At 58.6% G+C, this 19,529-nt stretch overlaps 1 protein-coding gene and 1 non-coding gene across 7 annotated transcripts; both read left to right on the top strand.

Annotated features, from left to right (window-relative positions):
- The first annotated feature begins 544 nt into the window (after positions 1 to 544).
- On the top strand, positions 545 to 19,115 carry TNPO2 (transportin 2). Of its 6 annotated transcripts, none has more exons than XM_045046089.1 (25): positions 545 to 711; positions 5,065 to 5,176; positions 5,794 to 5,869; positions 5,952 to 6,101; positions 8,573 to 8,679; positions 8,766 to 8,899; positions 8,993 to 9,074; positions 9,149 to 9,271; positions 9,370 to 9,488; positions 10,559 to 10,619; positions 10,722 to 10,887; positions 11,093 to 11,245; positions 12,588 to 12,813; positions 13,018 to 13,189; positions 13,645 to 13,731; positions 13,811 to 13,918; positions 14,015 to 14,173; positions 14,729 to 14,816; positions 15,003 to 15,101; positions 15,675 to 15,770; positions 16,021 to 16,126; positions 16,401 to 16,500; positions 16,579 to 16,653; positions 16,769 to 16,896; positions 16,980 to 19,115. In XM_045046089.1, exons 2-24 carry the CDS (start codon positions 5,078 to 5,080, stop codon positions 16,874 to 16,876), a joined length of 2,694 nt encoding a protein of 897 aa, XP_044902024.1. In that variant the 5' UTR covers positions 545 to 711; positions 5,065 to 5,077; the 3' UTR covers positions 16,877 to 16,896; positions 16,980 to 19,115. The 6 variants fall into 6 exon arrangements, with proteins under 6 accessions (XP_044902024.1, XP_044902021.1, XP_044902027.1 ...); XM_045046086.1 differs by lacking the exon at positions 545 to 711 and adding an exon at positions 747 to 770; XM_045046092.1 differs by lacking the exon at positions 545 to 711 and adding an exon at positions 3,416 to 3,570 and having other exon boundaries at positions 16,051 to 16,126; positions 16,769 to 16,870.
- Positions 12,869 to 12,938, top strand: LOC111559650. Its single transcript, XR_002740774.2, has one exon. It is a non-coding gene; the product is annotated as a small nucleolar RNA SNORD41 (small nucleolar RNA).
- Positions 19,116 to 19,529: the final 414 nt, after the last annotated feature.

Here is a 19,529-nt window from a genome sequence, read left to right as displayed (position 1 = left end):
CCTTGTTTTAGTGGAGCTAACATTCTAGATGAGGAAACAAGAAACAAAATAGAATACAGAACGCATCACACATCGGAAGGTTATACGTTCTATGGGGGTGGGGGGTGTATGAAAGGGGGGCAGAGATGAGGGTGGGAGAGATGGCAAGTTGAAGTTGGTCAGGGATGGCCCCGAGAAGGTTAACATTTGCCCCAAATTCTGAGAGCAGTGAAGATCCTTGGAAGGGTTCAAGGCCAAAGGAACAGTAGGTGCAAAGACACCCAGCTGAGAGCACCCCTGGCTCCTCAAAGAGGAGAGCGGTAGCGGGCTTCGGACAAGGAGACCTGCCCCTCTCGCTTCCTGCTAACTTCCTGCTGCAAGGCTTGTCCGGTTGATCTTCCACATTGGCTCAAAGGTCTCTCCCTCCTGTTTTGGGGATGGTGAGCTGGCCCAGGTGTAACTTCAGCCTCGGGGATGTAGTGTTGGGGGAGGGGACATAGAAGGCCGATGGCGCCACCCTTACCTCCTCCCTCAAAGGCACCAGCAGCCGCTGGATCTTTAAAAAGAAACACAAGTGGGAGAAGTAGGTCGCCCCTGCAGCAGCTCAGCCTCTTTTCTGGAGTGTCAGGAGGCAGGAGGAGCTGATGGAGTCCCAGCATCCCCCTTCACTGCATTCACCAGTCGTGACCTGGGGAAAGTCTGAAGGGGAAGGAGAATCAAATTCAGGGTTTGGTGAGTCACACGGTCGTGGCTGCAAACTATTCTGATGCCTGTTGGTTGTGTGATCTTGGGTAAGTCACTTAGCCTTTCTGGGGTTCAAGTTTTTCATCTATAAAATAGGGGTACAATACAGAAGCATCGGCAGGGTCAAGGTCTTTTTTCTTTTTTTAAGTTTATTTATTTGGAGAGAGAGAGAGAGAGAGAGAGAGAGAGAGAGAGAGAGAGAGAGAGGGCGCGAGCACAAGCAGGGGAGGGGCAGAGAGGAGAGACAGAATCCCAAGCAGGCTTTGCACCATCAGCCCAGAACCCAGTACTCACCAACTGTGAGATCATGACCTGAGCTGAGATCAAGAATCTGTCGCTTAACCGACCGCACCACCCAGCCGCCCCAGAGTCAAGTTCTAAAGCAAGGGCAATATTGATGAAGTCAACATTAACCCTGACATTATTTGAAACAGCTGTCATTATTCTCTGGGTGAAGCAGTTGGCTTGGGTTGGGGGACGTATGGTGACCTTTAAACGTGGGAGCAGCGCGGAGAGATGCTCAAGCAGAGACACGGTTGTAAACGGAGAGGCGTTTGTCTCCCATTTCAGATTAACAGTTGAGCACCAGCTCCTTGCGTTTCTTTTTTGCACTGTTTCTAGCTGAAGTAAGTTTCTAGTTGAAGTAAGTTTGCTGTGTACAGGGCTGTTGTGAGAATTACATTAGGAAATTGCCTGACAGGCAGTAGGGTCGGGCTTAAGAAATAGTGAAATGAGGGCACCTGACTGGCTCATTCAGTAGCGTGTGACTCTTGATCTTAGGGTTGTGAGTTTAAGCCCCACGTTGGGCATGGAGCCTCCCTTAAAAAAGGAGGGAAAAAGTCTGGATTCAGTACTCAAGTCCACTAGATGGGGAGAGGAAGAAAGACTTCCATGATCACACAAGGGCCGATACCTTGGACCACAAAAGCAGGGTGGGTCACTTTATTCTGTCCAACTCTCCTCTCCCCCAAGGCTTGGCGCGGGACCAATGGGAACTTGACTTATTATTATTGTTATTAATTTTCTTTTTGAAACTTGACATATGAAAAGAAGGTGAGCATTAAATTTTCTCGCCCATCTCCAACTCTCTCCCCACCTGACCCTTATCTGGAGCAATCCCCAACCCTGAACAGAAAACTCCCACACCCGTTCCCGAAACTTCCCGTCCCAGCCCCTCAATGTCACTCTTCCTTCTGCTCAATGCCCACCTCCGTGGTGGGGGGGGGGAGGTTTCCAGACCCCCGGGTTTTGAGTCACAGCCAGAGTCCGTAAGCGCGGCAACGCGGGCGCGCGGTGAGACGGGATTTGTAGTTCTGGGGCCTAGGGGCAAGCGAGGGAAGGCCATTGCGCATGCGTAGGCGGCGGGTTTCCGCACGTGTCTCTCCAGCCGGGTCTCGGTACAGCAAAGGTGGGAAACTGGTTTGCTCCTGTAGGGAGTCTTCCCCGACTGAGTGGCGTTCGGCGCCATCAGATCCTTCTGAAACCTGGGAGGCCCCAGTGGAGAGGTCTTCGGCACCTGTTTTTCATGAATGAACGGAGGGGGGCTGACTTTGCTAATGGAAAGTGGGCCGAGAAACGTGTCTCCTTCCTCCAGGTTGGGGCAAAAACTGACCTGCCTGCCCTGAAACCAAAAAGTTCTTGAGGCAGTGCTGGCTTGCCCTTTGGGATTAGAGGCCTAGTTGATTAAGTCAACTCAGTAAATATTGGTTTAGGGTGTGGCTGAATACAGTGAAAGGACGGCCTTGAGGTGGGGGGGGGGGGGGTAAAAGCCACGTTTTTAAAGACAGTTTACGGCAGGCCTGGTAATGCTTAACTTGATGATCTCCAACCCAGCAAACTATTCTTATACCCATTTGACAAGTGGGGAAACCAAGGCTCAAAGCGGCAGGAGGTTGCCCACCTTGTTATTGGCCTGGCTAGGAAGAGGGAAACAGGCGCTCCAGGGTCTCCAGCTCCTCCCTACTATCCTGCTCTGCTCTTAAACGGGGTGCCCTACTTTGTCCTCCGGTGGCGAAAGGATTACGAAGATGCCTTTCATCATGACCCTGCCCTTGCCTAAATTTCCTGGGCTCTTTCACCCTATTCAACTTAGGCCTTTTGCTTCAGCGTTTATTAATATCATTTAGAATTTCATATTCATGTGGGTTTTTCTCAGATCCGCATAAAAAGTATGAAACGGTACTGGAAAGCAAATAACACAAAATGTGGCAGAGGCTTCTTCAGGAACGCAAAGGTGCTCCGCTCCCTTTGTCCGGCTTTCCTTCCTTTGTCTCTGGGGTCTAAAATCCACCCTAGGCTAAGTCTTCTCTGGTCTTTCCACGAGGGCGCTTACTGTGCTCCTCCCAGGAGCATCCTCTGGATGCGAGGAGAAAGACACAGTTCAATTCCTGGAGGAGTGGGGGGACAGGCGCAACTAGCTGTGGCCGAGAGGTTACCGGGTCCACCAAACACCTGAAGTCCTCACGCGCCACCAAACTCCGCTCCCAGCAAAGAGCCGCTGTCAGGCGGGCGTGAGACACGCTGAGAAAACGAGACGCTGGGAAGACCTAACGGCCAGAGAGGCCAGGAGAGCCGCCTACTCTCCTGTCACGTGACCTGGTCTCGGCGGGGCCCGGTTCTCCCCCGAGCCAGCCCACGTGTTATGACTGCCTCTCCCCATTGGTTCAGCTGGGCCAGTTTGAACGGTGTACGGAAGCCGCCGCGGCCCATCCACGGCCGCGTTTTTTTTTTTTCTTTTTTCTTTTTTTTCTTTTTTTTTTTTTTATTCCCTCTCTTTGGCTCCCTCCTTCCGCGCGAGTCTCAGGAGAAGCCGCAGCGCAAGGCGCCGCTGCTGCCACCCGGGGCCCGGTAAGTGGGCCTTACCCGAAGCTTGACGGGCTCGGCCCGGGCTTGCGTTGACCCCCGCCGGGGTCCGGGTCTGTGCCGCGCGCGGCCCGGCCGTCGGGACCGCGCCTGACTGGGAAAGGCCGAGAACCCGGTTTGGGCCCCATTCTCGAGGCAGCGAGAACGGGCCGGGGCGGGGGAGGGGGAAACCGAGCCGGGCTTAGGGGGTGGGGCCTCGGAGCCCGGCCAGACTCTGGTGCCTCCAGAATCGGGCCAGTGGGGCGGCTGGGGTCGGGCTGGAGGGGATCTGGGGGAAGCGTCTGGGGACTGCTTAGGGCCTGATTGGGGAACATCGCGAGGATCGGGTGTGTGTGGGGGGGCTATTTTGGTGGAGCTTTGGCTGGGTCTGGTTGCGGGAGGCCTCAGTGAAAAGTTGGGGGGTCTTCTTGGACCGTGACAGGGAGGGGCGTCAGACTTCGTTCTAGAGGGCTTTGCTGGGTCTGACTTGGAGGCGTCGCTAGGATCCGTTGGGGGGAATGCTCCGGGCGGTGTTGGCGGCCAGGCCTAACTGGGGGAAGCTGCAGAGATCGGACGAAGTGGGTTTCCGGCTCGAGGTGGTGGGGGGCTTGGCCGAACTTGATTGGGGGAAACAGCAGAGATCCGTCAGCAGGAGTTAATGCTGACTGGGGCAGGGGGCGGGAGGGGGGAAAGACTTGGCCAGACCTGATTGGGGAAAGCGACGGGGACCCGTCCAGGGGTCATCTTTCGTGGGGTGGGCGGGCTTGGCTGGCTGTCTTTCCGAGAGGGAACTCGGACCTGTCTGGGGATTGCTTCGGGCCCGATTAAGGGGAATCTATGGATGGAGTCTGGCTAGGCCAAAAAGAGGAGAGTCTGGCATCCGGCTCAGTTTGGAGGGACAGATTAGAGGAGGTGGCAGGGATCGGGACGATTGGAGCACCTTGAGGCCGTGCATCTGGGGAGGCTCAGGGACCAGACCAAGGCGGAGGAGGCGGCTGGGATCTGGCGGAGCGTGAGGGCTGGATTTCGGAAGAAGAGGGTTCTTTGGGGACCGTGCCTGGACCAGGGAGACCGCAGGGGCCGGGGCGCTGTCGCGGTCTGGGGCAGGGCCGCTGGATGGAGAGGTGGCTGGGGCCTTGCCTGACGGCCGTGAGGCTGGCAGAAGCCATAGGGCCCGCAGCCGGCGGAGGCAGCATGGGCTGCCCTGGGCCGAAGGCGCCGCGCTGGGCCTGATGAGGCCCCGCGGGGGCCCCGCCACCGCCTCCCGTGGCCCGCTTCCATATCCCCTCGCCTGCGCTCCCTAGCCTGAGACTGCGCGGACGTGGATGGCGCAGCTGGCGGGGACCCCGCACTTGGGCTGGTGTGGATCGGGCGACCCCCGCCTGTCCGCCGAGGGCGCTCCCGTCGTGCTGCCGCTGCGGCCACCTCCACGGCGGCTCAGCCCGGGGCTCACACGGGGCCCCTGGGACCCAGCGCTGACCCTGGCCCCTACCCCCGCAGCTCACCTCGCGCCATGGACTGGCAGCCAGATGAGCAGGGCCTGCAGCAGGTCCTGCAGCTGCTCAAAGACTCGCAGTCGCCAAACACAGCCACGCAGCGCATCGTGCAGGATGTATCCTTCCTTCCTTCCTTCCGGGCCCAGGGGGAACTGGGCAGATATCTGCAGCCCCTGAAGACCAGAGGAAGGGGCCCGCTCCCTAATCCCCAGACTCTTGTTCTGTCAGGAGCTACAATTGGCAGAGAAGCAGGGATCCGACCCCTTGGGTCCCACGTGCAGAGAAAATGTGGCCCTGTGGGGGAGGGGGAGGAGGAACACCTTTCACTGGCACTGGGCCGTTTGGTTAGTTTCACCGTCAGGATTAATTTTTTTCAATTGAGGTTTGAAATACTCTGACTTAAAGGTTAAGATACTTAAACCACCAGCAAGTTTCCCTTGGAAATATGACTTCCCTTCTTTTTTTAAAAAAGCAGGCAACGTGGGACTGGTGGCGAGCAGGACTGAGTAGCAGCCGCCTCCTTCAGACAGAGAGGCTCAGCCATGCTCCCCCACCACCTGGATGAGTTTCAGGTGCCTGAAGTGCTGTGTTATTCTGGCAGGGAGGTTGACAGGTGGGGTCCCAGGAGCTAGCCACCTCATCCCAGTGGGCAAGGGAACTTTCAGCCACAGGACAGTGAGGGGACCCACCAGGGGAAGGCCCTTGTCTCCCAAGTCCCTTAACAGCCTGGCAGAAACTCAAACAACTGAACCAGTTTCCCGACTTCAACAACTACCTGATCTTTGTCCTGACCAGACTCAAGTCGGAAGGTATGTCCCCAGCGCCCCTCCACTCCAGCCGGACCCTGCTTTTTCCCCTGCGGTCCCCTGACCCTCGGCCCTCTTTCCCCAGACGAGCCGACTCGGTCCCTCAGCGGTCTCATCCTCAAGAACAACGTGAAGGCACATTACCAGAGCTTTCCGCCACCCGTGGCCGACTTCATCAAACAGGAGTGTCTCAACAACATTGGCGATGCCTCCTCACTCATCCGAGCCACCATAGGTGAGAGCGGGTAGTGGGAATCGGCCAGTGAGGACTCCTGAGTTCTCGCTCTCAGCTAAGGAGCTTTGCAGCCTGTTAAGAGTATCAGTTCACTGAAGGCTCCAGTACCGTGGTTGGTAGTTCCGTTACGGTTGCCATCTTACAGATGAGAAAACTGAGGCACAGAGATGTTAAGGGACTTACCCGGTAAGTGGCAGAGCTCGGAAGTGGCCAGCGCAGGTCGGTGCTCTGAACCACTCCCCCCGAAATAGCCATTCTTTCTTTTGAGGCCACCACTCAGTGTCTAGGCCCTGAGGGTGTAGCACGTTAGAACCCGAGGCCTCCCTGTCCTGAGGAGTTGGGCGTCTTCGGCTGTTTCTCCCCAGTAATGAGATGACCCGGGAGTTAGTTTTGTGTTGGAGCCTTCCTGGCTCTCGGAGGGCTGCCTGAACAAGTTAAGGGAAGGACGGTGGAGAATTCTCCAGCTATTTTCCCCCAAGCCTTTTCACTACTGATAAACACCAACTCAACGCTTTGTTACCGGCTTGCTTTTTTTCCCCCACCTTTACTGAGATGTACTTGACCCCCAATGGATTTATGTTGGTATTCTTTAAATTGTCAGCTTTTTAACGTTGCTTTTAGAAGAAAGTTGTATCTAGCTTTTTTTTTTTTTAAGTTTACTTGTTTAGTTTGAGAGAGAGAGAGAGAGAGAGGATGATCAGGGGAGGGGCAGAGAGAGAGAGGGACAGAGGATCCCAAGGGGGCTCGGTGCTGATAGCACAAAGCCCGAATTCAGGGCTCGAACTTGCGCACCGTGAGATCATGACCTGAGCCAAAGTCGGATGCTTAGCTGACTAAGACACCCAGGCCCCCCCCAAAGTTGTAGATAGCTTTTAAATGAAAAGATGTTTGTTTGCCATAAAGAGCAGGTAACCTTAAAAACATGCAACAAAGACACAAAAATAGTATTAAGTTGGAATAGATACTGGGCCTGCTAGAAGTGCTCATCTTGGGGCCTGCTTCCTCTGTTAAGTGACCCTTAGCCCCGACGATACCCACTGTGAGACCAGTAGAAGGATCTGGACTTCCCGAGTTCACTAGATAGCCAGGTTCTGCTCTAAGTGTTTGAATTAAGGCATTGAAGCTTCTGACATCCCTAGGGACCCCCTTTTGAGTCACAGAGGGGTTAGGACACGTGGCCAAGTTCGCACAGACAGGGACAGGGCTGGAACTGCACTCCCGAGTCCTCAGAGCCTACCCACCGCAGGTCACCCCTTTTCCAGCAGAAGCAGGAGCCAGAGTCCTCTAGAGTGATGGCAGTGACACCTTCACCCTGCTGGGGAAACACTGCCACCTCCTGGCTTTAAATCCTATGTCTACGTCACCCTCACCTGTGTTCCCTTCGGCCGTATTGGGCTCAGCCACCAGACCGCCTCACGGCCCTGGCCCTGCCCTTCATTCGCGTATTGTACTTCACACTTGGGCTTCTAATCAGCGGTACGAGGCCTCCCCAAGGCCACGTGGTCCTGCACAACCTGCCTCTGTCACCTCTCAGCCCTCGCCTCCACCTGCTCCCCACCCTCACCACCCCCTGCTCAGCCCCTCTGGCTCCTCACCTGTCTTTGAGCACACCCAGCCTGCCTTTGCACCTGCCCGGGATGCCCTTTCCCCAGGGAGTTGGACAGCATCCCCTCATCTCCTTCAGGTCTTTCTCAGAGAGCTAAGCGTCACCTGGGCAAGGCCTGCTCCGGCCACCCGTTTTTAAATTGCTGTTCTTGGGGCTCCTGGCTGGGTCCGTCAGAAGAGCATGCGACTCTTGACCTCGGAGTCGTAAGTTCCAGCCCCACCTTGGGTGTAGAGTTACTCAAAAACTAAATAAACTTTATAAATTTTTTTTTTTTTTTACTTTTTTTTTTTAATGTTTCTTTATTTTTGAGACAGAGAGAGACAGAGCATGAACGGGGGAGGGGCAGAGAGAGAGGGAGACACAGAATCCGAAACAGGCTCCAGGCTCCGAGCGGTCAGCACAGAGCCCGACGCGGGGCTCGAACTCACGGACCGCGAGATCATGACCTGAGCTGAAGTCGGACGCTTAACCGACTGAGCCACCCAGGCGCCCCTATAAAAAAATTTTTTTAAAAAAAACGTTAAAAAAATTGCTGCCCTCACTCTCAGCCCTTGCCGGCCATCTTCTCTGCTTTCTTTCCCCCCTTAGCTTTTGGCATCTAGCCTCCCAGTTCTTTTGCTGATTTATTTTTACCTCGGAGCCTCTCTCACTAGGCAGTCTGCTCCCAAGGGCAGGGCTTTTGTATGTAGCTCTGTGCTGCTTCCCGGGGCCTGCAACAGCTGGCTTACGGTAGGGCTCCGAGGATCTCGAAAGGAGCGTGTAGGGCTTCTGGGGGACCGCGCACGGACAGCCTGTGAGCCAGCGGAGCGAGTGCGCCGCAGGCCCGCACCCAGCCTGAGGCGGCGTCCTTTCCCGGCTGCCCCAGGCATTCTCATCACCACCATCGCTTCCAAGGGCGAGCTGCAGATGTGGCCCGAGCTGCTGCCCCAGCTGTGCAACCTGCTCAACTCGGAAGATTACAACACTTGTGAGGTAGGTGACCGGCTGTGGCCCGCCTGGGCGGGAGCCGGGGAGCCGGACTGGGGTTCACATCCGTCTGCCCGCTCCTCTCCACCCAGGGGGCCTTCGGAGCCCTGCAGAAGATCTGCGAAGACTCATCTGAGCTCCTGGACAGCGATGCCCTCAACAGGCCCCTCAACATCATGATCCCCAAGTTCTTACAGTTCTTCAAGCACTGCAGCCCAAAGATCCGGTGGGTGTGGCTTCCCAGGGTGGGGGTGGGGGTCTGTGGAGGGGCTGGGCGTGGGCGGAGTCAGGGCCGACCCACATGCCCCCTCCCTGCCAGGTCCCATGCCATAGCCTGTGTGAACCAGTTCATCATGGACCGGGCCCAGGCGCTGATGGACAACATCGACACCTTCATCGAGGTGGGCTGCCGGGCTGAGGGTGAGCAGGGCAAGGGCCGAGGGCCCGGCTGCAGCTGATCCCACCCTCCCTGCAGCACCTGTTCGCCCTGGCCGTGGACGACGACCCTGAGGTGCGGAAGAACGTGTGCCGTGCCCTGGTGATGCTGCTGGAAGTGCGGATCGACAGGCTCATCCCCCACATGCACAGCATCATCCAGGTGTGCATGGCTAGCCCGGGCGTGCCGTGGGGTGGGCGGCAGGTGGGGAGTCACCCCGGGCTGGGCCAGGCTTTAGCCTTTTTCCTACCCTGTCCTAGTACATGCTGCAGAGGACCCAGGACCACGATGAGAACGTGGCTCTGGAGGCCTGTGAGTTCTGGCTGACGCTGGCCGAGCAGCCCATCTGCAAGGAAGTCCTGGCCTCCCACCTGGTCCAGTGAGTGCCACTGCTGCCCTCTGTCCCACCTCAGCCCCCACCCTACTCTGCCTTCCCTCTGGTTGTCTCCTGTGTGAGTCTCGGTCTGTGTTCTCTGTCTCCGCTTACTTTCGATCCCTGTGCGTTTCTGGTTGGCAGGCGATAAGAAGATAATTTCCAATGACTTAAAAATGTGGGGGCTCCTGGGTGGCTCAGTGGGTTAAGCATCCGACGTCAGCTCAGGTCACGATCTCACACTCTGTGAGTTTGAGCCCCGCGTCGGGCTCTGTGCTGTCAGTTCAGAGCCTGGAGCCTGCTTCGGATTCTGTGTCTCCCTCTCTCTCTGCCCCTCCCCTACTCATGCTCTGTCTCTCTCTGTCTCTCAAAAATGAATGTTAAAAAAAAAAAAATTTTTTTAAATGCGGTAAATTATAGGTGAAAGAAATGAAAACTCAGCAGAGGCTGCAGGCATAGCTGGATCCAGGTGCTCAAAGGATATCAAAGATGTCTGTGTAGTCTCAGACCTACTCCTGTGTTGGCTTTGTCCTCAGGCACGACCTTCCCTCATGGTAGTGCTGTGGTCTTCTGCTTACCTTCAAGCTTAGGAATCTCAGAATAAAGAAATTCTCTCTCAACCAGTATCTCCAGCAAAAGTCCTAGGGCTCACCTTCCTTGGCCAACTTGGATCACTCGCCTATCCCCGAGTCATGAATCATTTTCTCCTGAGGTGCGTGGGCACCAGCTGAGGGCGCCTGGCTGCCCTGCCTGTTTCTTCTCTAATCTGGCCCGTCCCGGGGAAGGGCCTCATGTCCTTGCCTTACAGCATGCTAGGGTTCGGCCACCGTTTGAAGCTCTCTGGCGTTTTCAGGGGTCTGGACTTCATTGAGTGGCCAGGTCTGGGTCAAGAGCCCTCGTGGGGAGCCAGGAGTCATGTCAGCTCTGTCCCAGGCACCATGGTTGACTAGGTTGCGATAGTGGCCCTAAGGTCCACACACTGCCCCTTGGCTCCTTGTTGCTTCCGTTTTGCCCAGGCTGTGAGCCCTCCTGGGGACCCCTGCGTCCCATCCCATGAACAGCCTCTCTCCCCACAGGTTGATCCCCATCCTGGTAAACGGGATGAAGTACTCAGAAATCGACATCATTCTGCTCAAGGTCAGTCTGGGCCGACCGCTGGGTGTGAACAGGCAGGTGAGGGCTGGGGCGTCGGGGCTGCGGGCCCTGGTGGTGCTTAGTGATCTGTCCGGGCTTCCACAGGGGGACGTGGAAGAGGACGAGGCGGTCCCCGACAGCGAGCAGGACATCAAGCCACGTTTCCATAAGTCGCGCACAGTGACGCTGCCCCATGAGGCCGAGCGGCCTGATGGCTCGGAGGATGCAGAGGACGATGACGACGACGATGCTTTGTCCGACTGGAATCTGAGTGCGTGGCCTGGCCTGTGGGGCCTGGGGGGTCGGGGGCAGGAAGCCCAGGGGCTGCCTCTTGGGAGGTGATGAGGGGCCTCCTCAGAGCAGATCGTGACGACTCTAATTACGATCTCTGATCCTGGGGATACGGTCCAGGAGGCTGGCAGCCACCCAAAGAGCCTCCCTGCTTCTCCCCCCCCCCCCCACCCCTCCCGTCCCAGGGAAGTGCTCGGCAGCTGCACTGGACGTCCTGGCCAACGTCTTCCGGGAGGAGCTGCTACCCCACCTTCTCCCCCTGCTCAAGGGGCTCCTTTTCCACCCTGAGTGGGTGGTCAAAGAGTCGGGCATCCTGGTGCTGGGCGCCATCGCGGAGGGTGAGTGCCTCTCCGGCCTGGTAGGGGCCTGGCCCCTGAGCCCCTCACTGGTGCGGGACGGTACGGGGCGGCCCAGGCAGGGCTGTGTCCGGGGTGTGGCCGCACAGCACGGGCGACGCCACCCCCAGGTTCTCTCTGAGGCCTGCCCTGCGCCCTCCAGACAGCTCTGGGATGTGAGTCTTCCCCATGGCCCGTGGGCCTGAATGGAACTCCCGAACCCCACAGTGCACGCCCCCCCTTGAATTCTCACAGACAGCGGTTCTGCGAGGCTGTCGGCACGGTTACAGTCGGAAAAGTGACAGGCAGCCTGCAACGCTCGCCCCACGGCTGGCAGCCCGGTCCCCCGGGCTCAGCGCCAGCCCGATGAGGTGGGGCGCATAGATGAAGAAACTGGGGTGCGGGGAGGTTGACGCCGTTTCCCCGGTCACCCAGGGCGCGGCTGGGCTTTAGCCTGCCACCGGCTCCCCGGCCCGTGAGTCGGAAGTGTCCGCTGGTGGCGTTTACGCGGACCTCTGTCCTTTTCGCGCCTTTTGCGCTCCTTCGTCCCGGTGGGACGTACAGCTTGAGTTACAGGTGTCACCAGTGCCCGCCTCAGCCTCCAGGCCTCTCACAAAAGGTTCAGACACGACAACAGGAGCCGTGTGTTTAAAGTTTACCTAAGGAAAGATTTCCTCACATAACCGGCCCGACGTACGTTACGTTAGCACGGGGACGTGAATTAACGGGTCATGTCAGGCGTCCTAGCTTTTAGCGGAAAAGGATCTCGAGGGATTGACCCATAACTGGTAAAAATGGTTCTTGGGTCTTGGATCATTAGATGGCGTGCTCTTATCTGTGTTCTCCGAACGAGAGATTCATTTGTGGCTTTTTTTCTTTTTTAAAAAAAGATGAAAAATAGAAAAAGCACAAATACCCCAGAAATGTTTCAGAAGAAAAGTACTTGGGGTGCCTGGCTGGCTTATTCAGTGGAGCGTGGAGCTCTCGATCTTGGGCTCGTGAGTTCGAGCCCCACGTTGGGCGTAGAGTGCGGGTTGAAAAAGGCAAATTACTTCCCGACCATTTTGGTCACCGTGCTGCCCGGCCATCTGTGAAGTGATGAGTGACTGTCACGGGGTGGAGCCAGTGGAGGGGAAAGGCTTGTCCTGACGCTGCTTCCCATCGCGACTGGGCCTTTCACCGTTTCTGTGACTGAGCCATCGTGTCTGTGATTCAACCTCCCAGCCTCAGTGTCCCCCCCCCCCCCCCCCCCCCCCCATGGCGGGTGCCACTGAGCTCTCTGCAGAGGGTGAGGTGTGGCCAGGCCCAGCTGGGCTCAGGCTTGCCCTTGTGCTGGTGCTTGCAGGCTGCATGCAGGGCATGGTGCCCTACCTGCCCGAGCTGATCCCGCACCTCATCCAGTGCCTGTCGGACAAGAAGGCCCTGGTCCGCTCCATTGCCTGCTGGACGCTGAGCCGCTATGCCCACTGGGTGGTCAGTCAGCCACCTGACATGCACCTCAAGCCTCTGATGACAGAGCTGCTCAAGCGCATCCTGGATGGCAACAAGAGGGTGCAGGAGGCGGCCTGCAGGTGACCCTCAAGCGCTGACCCCACGGCCCCCACCCCTGCCCCACTGGCTGCCTCCTGGGAAGTGATGATACTCCTGACCCTTGACGTCACACTGATCTCTCACGTATTCGTACTGGCTGATCCCGGGTGCATGCCCTCCCCACAACCCCACCCGGGGCCCAGCCCCGCCTGTGGCCGCCCCCCTAAACCCCTTCCCCACTCCAGTGCCTTCGCCACCCTGGAGGAGGAGGCCTGCACAGAGCTGGTACCCTACCTCAGCTATATCCTCGACACCCTCGTCTTCGCCTTCGGCAAGTACCAGCACAAGAACCTGCTCATCCTCTACGACGCCATCGGCACCCTGGCTGACTCTGTGGGCCACCACCTCAACCAGCCGGTGAGGCCCCACGGCATCTCCCTCTCTTGATCCTCAAGCCCCTTTGCGTCCAGTGACCTGGCGGCAACCTCGTGTCGCACGCCGGGGACGTGGCCGTGACCTCGAGAGGCAGACGGACGGACCCGGCCCCCGCCCTCGCCCTGCTCCCGGTCTAGCGGGGGAAACGGTTATGCGACAGTGTGGCAAGTGCTGTCCTGGGGAAACTCAGGGGCCTGCGGGAACCAGGAGGCGCCGACCTGGGCTCCGAGGGGGGCGGAGAGGGGAGGCCGGGGCTAGGGACGAGAAGGGCCTGGGGGTCTGGCTGGATGGCAAGGCCCTGTAGGGCCCCGTGAGCCACAGCAAGGAGCCCAGACCTCACCACTCAGCCGATAGGTGCCTCTGAGTCACGAAGAGCCCTGCGGGTTCCAGGCTGCCACCCCCGTGTGGGGGGCCCCAACTTCACGCTTCCTTTTCAGGAATACATCCAGAAGCTGATGCCTCCGCTGATCCAGAAGTGGAACGAGCTCAAGGATGAAGACAAGGACCTCTTCCCTCTGCTAGAGGTGGGTGGGCTCCAGGCCCTCTCCCAAAGCCCTGCCCCATCCTTCCTGAGTTCACCTCTCCTGCCTTCCGCCCGACCAGTGCCTGTCATCGGTGGCCACCGCCCTGCAGAGCGGCTTCCTGCCCTACTGTGAGCCAGTCTACCAGCGCTGCGTCACCCTGGTGCAGAAGACCCTGGCCCAGGCCATGGTGAGCATCGCACCACCCCTGCCCCGCCGCCCGCTCCTCTGCGGCTGCCCCAGCCCGGGCCCGCTCCCCTTACCCGCCTGCCCCATCTGTGCCCAGATGTACACCCAGCACCCTGAGCAGTATGAGGCCCCCGACAAGGACTTCATGATCGTGGCACTGGACCTGCTCAGCGGCCTGGCCGAGGGCCTGGGCGGCCACGTGGAACAGCTGGTGGCCCGCAGCAACATCATGACGCTGCTCTTCCAGTGCATGCAGGTGGGCGGGCCCTCGCAAGCCTGACTTGCGGCCCGGGGTGTGCCCCGCGGACAACAGGAGAAAGGGACCCATAGGGGAAAAAAAGCTTGTACTTATTTTAAAAAGTGATTCAAAGAAGACACGAGTAAAATCTCGTTGAAAAACAAGGAGCTCCCGGCTGGCTCAGTCCGGGGAGCATGTGACTCTTGATCCCGGGGTCGTGAGTTCGAGCCCCATGTTGGGCATAGAGATTACTAACAAAAACAAAGGTAGAAAGAGGAGATAGGAAAGCATAAGCCCCTCCAACTTGACGTATGTGCGCACCCCCAGTGTCTCCGGACGGGCAGCAGTTAACCCCTGCCCCTTCCTCTAGCGGTACCGTGAGCGAAGCCCTGCAGTTCACGGGCCCCGAGTGCCTGTGATGGGGCCTTTAGCTTCCATGATGGGAAGTGGCAGGGTCAGGCCGTTCTCCAGGGGCTGCTCCCCTAGCTGGCCTGCCGGGAGGGATTAGTTTGGGACCCCTGCTGGTTGGGGGGAGGGGCATCTTGCCACGCCAGCCCTGCTCTGACCCCCCAGGACTCCATGCCTGAGGTCCGGCAGAGTTCCTTCGCCCTCCTGGGAGATCTCACCAAAGCCTGCTTCATCCACGTCAAGCCCTGTATCGGTATGACGCCCATCTTGTCACCCCCTTGACACCCCAGCCCTGGCCTCGAGTGATGGAGAAACGACCCTGGGAGGACAATGACCAAATCGGGATGTATTCGTACTGTCTGATGGGGTCTGCCCGGCCAGGCCCGGGAGCTCACCCTGGCTGGCCCCCCTGCCCAGCACTCTTCTTTCTCCCCACCAGCCGAGTTCATGCCCATCCTGGGCACCAACCTGAACCCTGAGTTCATCTCTGTCTGCAACAATGCCACCTGGGCCATCGGCGAGATCTGCATGCAGATGGGTGAGTGTGCTGCAAGTTGACGGGCCCCGCGCTGCCACCCACATCGGTCTGTTCCCTGCTGAGGGCAGGCCCCTGGCCGTGCCTGCCAGGCCCCTGGGGAGAGAGCCCCGGTGCTCCTTGAGGATTGCCGCAGTTGGTCTGGCAAGAAGACCTCTCTGAGTGGTTTCTGCCGGGAGACTCCCAAATGGCTGAAAGGCCGTCTGTGATTGGTCTTCCTAAAGAGGCAGGACAGGCGGCCTGTTCTGACTGGACTTTTGGCGACCTCCCGCCCCCACGCAGTCGGCCCACTGGGATTGGTTGGGAGACTTTGGCGGCTTTCTCCCTCCCCACCTACCCCCACAGGGAATCTGGGCAATGCGGTCTCGCCCCGGTGTTGGAGCTGTGACTCCAAGGAAGCTTCTGGCGTTTGGAAGGCTTGGGTCTGCCCCTGGTTGGCCACGGGTCCTGAGCGGGGGACCAGCTGGAGAATGTTCTCCGTTCCCTCGGCGGTTGCAGGGGGTCAGTGCGTAGCTGCAGCTGAGGTCAGCATGGGTGGTCTGGGCTGTGCGGGGCTCTGACTGACCGGTCCCCCAGGGGCAGAGATGCAGCCCTACGTGCAGATGGTCCTCAACAACCTGGTGGAGATCATCAACCGGCCCAACACCCCCAAGACGCTGCTGGAAAACACAGGTGGGCACCAGGCCTGAGCTGTTGCCGTCCCCTTACCTGGATGGGGTTCCCAGCCGGGAGGGTAATGGGAAAGAAGCAGGGAAGGTTTCTGGGAAGACGTGGAAGGGGGTTCTGAGGAGAGCCCCGAGAAGGATGTGGGCCTCGGGGGAGACCCCGGTTGGGCCTGTTCCCTTGGGGCCCGTGGGGCGGGGCTGGTGCCTCGTGCCAGAGGCCCCGCCACGTACCGTCCCGGGGCCGCTCGGGGTTGCAGGTCGCCTGACGAGTCCCTCTGCCATTCCAGCCATCACCATCGGCCGCCTGGGCTACGTGTGCCCACAGGAGGTGGCACCCATGCTGCAGCAGTTCATCCGGCCTTGGTGTGTGCCCCCCTGCGTGGGGCCTGCGTACGGTGGGCCGGGCGGCAGGGCGGGGGGGGGGGGTGGGGGGCAGGCCCGCCCCTAAGTGCACGCGTCCTGGCCCATCGCCCGCCGAACCCTCGCTCCCGCCACCCTGCGTAGAAACACAGCGCACCCCGGCCCCACCACCCGCTGACCTGCCGCTCCCCACTGACCCCCCTGCCCCCCTCCACCACAGATGCCCATCCTGCCCCGGCCCTGCCGGCTCACTGCCTGCTGCTCACCTCCCCCACAGGTGCACGTCCCTCAGGAACATCAGGGACAACGAGGAGAAGGACTCGGCCTTCCGAGGCATCTGCATGATGATAGGCGTCAACCCCGGGGGCGTCGTGCAGGTTGGGGCAGCTGGGCCTGGAGGGAAGGCGCGGGGGCCGGGCCCGGCGGCCCCTCACACGGGACCTGTCTTGTTTCAGGACTTTATTTTCTTCTGCGACGCCGTGGCTTCCTGGGTGAGCCCGAAGGATGACCTTCGGGACATGTTTTATAAGGTGAGCTCCCGCGTGGCCCTGCCGCGATCCCTGGGAGTCGGGGGAGGGAGGCCGAGCTCCTCTCGCTCTGGCCTGGGGCGCCCCTCACCCCCCTGCCCCCCCGGCCTCCCCGCAGATTCTCCACGGCTTCAAAGACCAAGTCGGGGAGGAGAACTGGCAGCAGTTTTCTGAGCAGTTCCCGCCTCTGCTCAAGGAGAGGCTGGCCGCCTTCTATGGGGTCTAGATGAGCCTCGCGACCGCCAGGTGAGGAGGCTGCCCGCGAGGGCGCTGTGGCTGTTGTAGGGGGGCGGAGGGGTGCAGGCCCTGACCCCCGCCTTTCCCCACAGGTTTCTGTCTGCGTCGTTGGAGGGGTTGCTGGGGAGCACGCTGCGTCCGGAAGTCGCCGTGCCCTGGTCGAGGGGGGTTAGGGAGGAGTGAGCGGGACCCAAATCCAGACGCCTTCCCCGTCCACCTACCTGCCACGGGTGTGTGTGGCCTGCCGGCCAGCGGGCGAGTGGGTGGGGTCTCCACACTCATCCTACAAACAGGGGAGGGGGGTGGGACTTCTTGGCAGCAAGGGCCCTTTGCTCAATCGGGGTCACCTCGGGCAGCCCACCTGGGCCAGCCTCGTGGGAGGGAAGATTCAACACGGCCGACGGAATCCGGCTTAGGATGAGGCGAGGGGAAAGCAGGCGGGGAGGGGGGTCCTTGTAGAGACACGTACACTCACATGTACACACGTGGCCACACGCATGTGCGGCGCTGCAGCCAGCCAGGCTGGGCCAGCCGCCCCACCATTTCCCCGACTGCATGGAGACAGTAGAATTAGTGAACCCCTGAGTTAACCCGTAAGGCCTTCCGTGTAACCTGCATCTAGAGTTTAAGAAGCTTCTGCTGTTTTGCCGGAATTGGTGACTGGGGAGGGCTGGGTGGGTTGGGGGGCCTCCGCCGGGACCCTGGGGCGGGGGAAGAGGACGGCTGTCTTCAGGCCGCCCGAGTCAGCTCGCGCACGCTTCGGACCTGCTCCGCACACTTCCTGCCGGCTCTGTGGCATCCACAGCCCGTGCGTCCCCCTCCTTGTTGTGTCCCAGCCAGAAGAGTGGGGACTGCCGGAGTGGCCGAGGCTGGCCAGAGGTTGCCCTTTCTCCCCCTCACTGTGCTCCAGTGACTTTTGAAGACGCTGGGCCAGGACCTTTTTCCTGAAGAGGGCTGGGGGCAGCCAGAGCTGCTGACCTCTGCTCCCTGCGTCTCTCCATAAGCAAGTCCGTTTCAAGGGCAGTCTGTTTCTCTGTGCTTCTTAAGAGCCCTCCTCTCAGGTTCCAGCCTGAGTTTTAACACGAGGGCTGGGGCCAGGGCATTTAATTGGTGGGGACAGAGGATGAAAGTTCAGGCTTTGCCAGCAAGAAGGAAATGAAGGGCTTTGGAGGAGGAGAAGGTGGTACACCCCCTGACCCCACTCTCTCTGTCCCTGGGGCTTCCTGTCTTCGTGGCTCCCGGCGGGCTACAGGACCCCACCAGATAGGGGCAGTGATTCTAGGGAACCTTCTGGGAATGGTTGGAGATGCAGTCACAGTGTGGGCGGCACTCCTAGAGGGGCGGGGGGGTGTGGTCACTTCCCACTTGGCCTCAGAACTGAACCGGGCCCTGCAGCCCCCTTAATGTTTTCCTTTTTCTCCTCCCTTACTTTTCGCTTTTCTGGGGGTCGTTTTGTGGGGCTTTGACTGGATTCCTACATCCTGGGACTTGTTCCATTCATCCCCGCAGGGCCCTGGACCCGGCCCCGTTATAGCCTTGTGTCTTCTCCCAGACAGGGTCGGGCCCTGCCTCGATTCCAAGGGGTACATGGTGCACATTCCATAAACTCAGCTGGCTTCCTTACCCTGTCAGACTCCCAACAGGTCTCTGGAAGCCATTTGTTTAAAAAAAAAAAAAAAAAAAAAAAAAAAAAAGGAAAAAAAAATTAGGTACCATTGAATTTTCTGGTAATCCAGTTCTTTGGGGCATCCTCTACTGGGCCTTGGGGGTTGTGGGTGGAGCGGCTGGCTGCTGGGATTGGTAACCCCTTCTCCACCCAGGATGGGGGGCTCCAGCCATTCAGGAAAGGGAGCCTGGTTCTAGTCTTTTTTCTTTCTTCTTCTTCTTCTTCTTCTTCTTCTTCTTCTTCTTCTTCTTCTTCTTCTTCTTCTTCTTCTTCTTCTTTTTTTAAGAAAACTATTTAATTTTTTAATTTATTTTTGGTTGATTTTTGCACAACGAAGTTTCAGCTTCTCAACCTTCCTCCCTGCCCAGGGCTGCAGACCCTGACTGGCCTCGATCTGCAGTTCCTCTGTTTTCCACATCCCTCCTTCCCCCTCCCCCTCCTCCTCCTACGGGCTCCAGGGTCTGTCCATTTGTTACTGTGCCGTGCTGGGGATTGGCGCCAAGGTGGCGTGAGATTCCACTTGTGTAGAACTTTGTTGAGTAAAGATCAGTTTCTTGTGAAACACTTGGTCTCCGTCCAGCCTCCTGTATCCTCGGCTTTGGCAGTAAAGACATGGAGGGGCTTGCCTGGGACGCTTTAGAAGTAGGGATGCACAGGACTCAGGAAATCATTGGCGGAGTAGGGAAGTAGGTAACCATTAACAGGGTACATTTCTCGGTACCTGGAGCCTCTCACCTTTCTTCCCAGTGAAATGGAAAGGTGAAAGTGAATGACTAAGATTAAATGTCCTAACATACACATGTAGTGTGTTCTCCAGAATGTAATTACAGGTCTCTTGAATTCAGTAAAAGGGAGCCTTTAGTGTTGCAGATCCCCATCCGCCTTAGACCAAACTAAGGGGCAAAGCCTTGCAGCACTCCTCTCCGCCTAACCCCACAACTCCGGGTCATGGGGCAGGTTAGATGTTTTTGTAAAA

The sequence above is a fragment of the Felis catus genome, chromosome A2 (genome assembly GCF_018350175.1).
Source record: "Felis catus isolate Fca126 chromosome A2, F.catus_Fca126_mat1.0, whole genome shotgun sequence".
Lineage (NCBI taxonomy): Eukaryota > Metazoa > Chordata > Mammalia > Carnivora > Felidae > Felis > Felis catus.
The sequence above is the reverse complement of the archived record's forward strand: the minus strand, read 5'-3'. Positions and strand labels throughout refer to the sequence as shown.

Excerpts from the sequence above, each read along its gene's own strand:
- TNPO2 (XM_045046092.1), top strand. The coding sequence starts at position 5,078 with ATGGACTGGCAGCCAGATGAGCAGGGCCTGCAGCAGGTCCTGCAGCTG. Across the intron at positions 13,190-13,644 it reads GCCACCACCTCAACCAGCCG|GAATACATCCAGAAGCTGAT; the intron begins GTGAGGCCCCAC and ends CTTCCTTTTCAG. Across the intron at positions 15,102-15,674 it reads CGAGATCTGCATGCAGATGG|GGGCAGAGATGCAGCCCTAC; the intron begins GTGAGTGTGCTG and ends CCGGTCCCCCAG.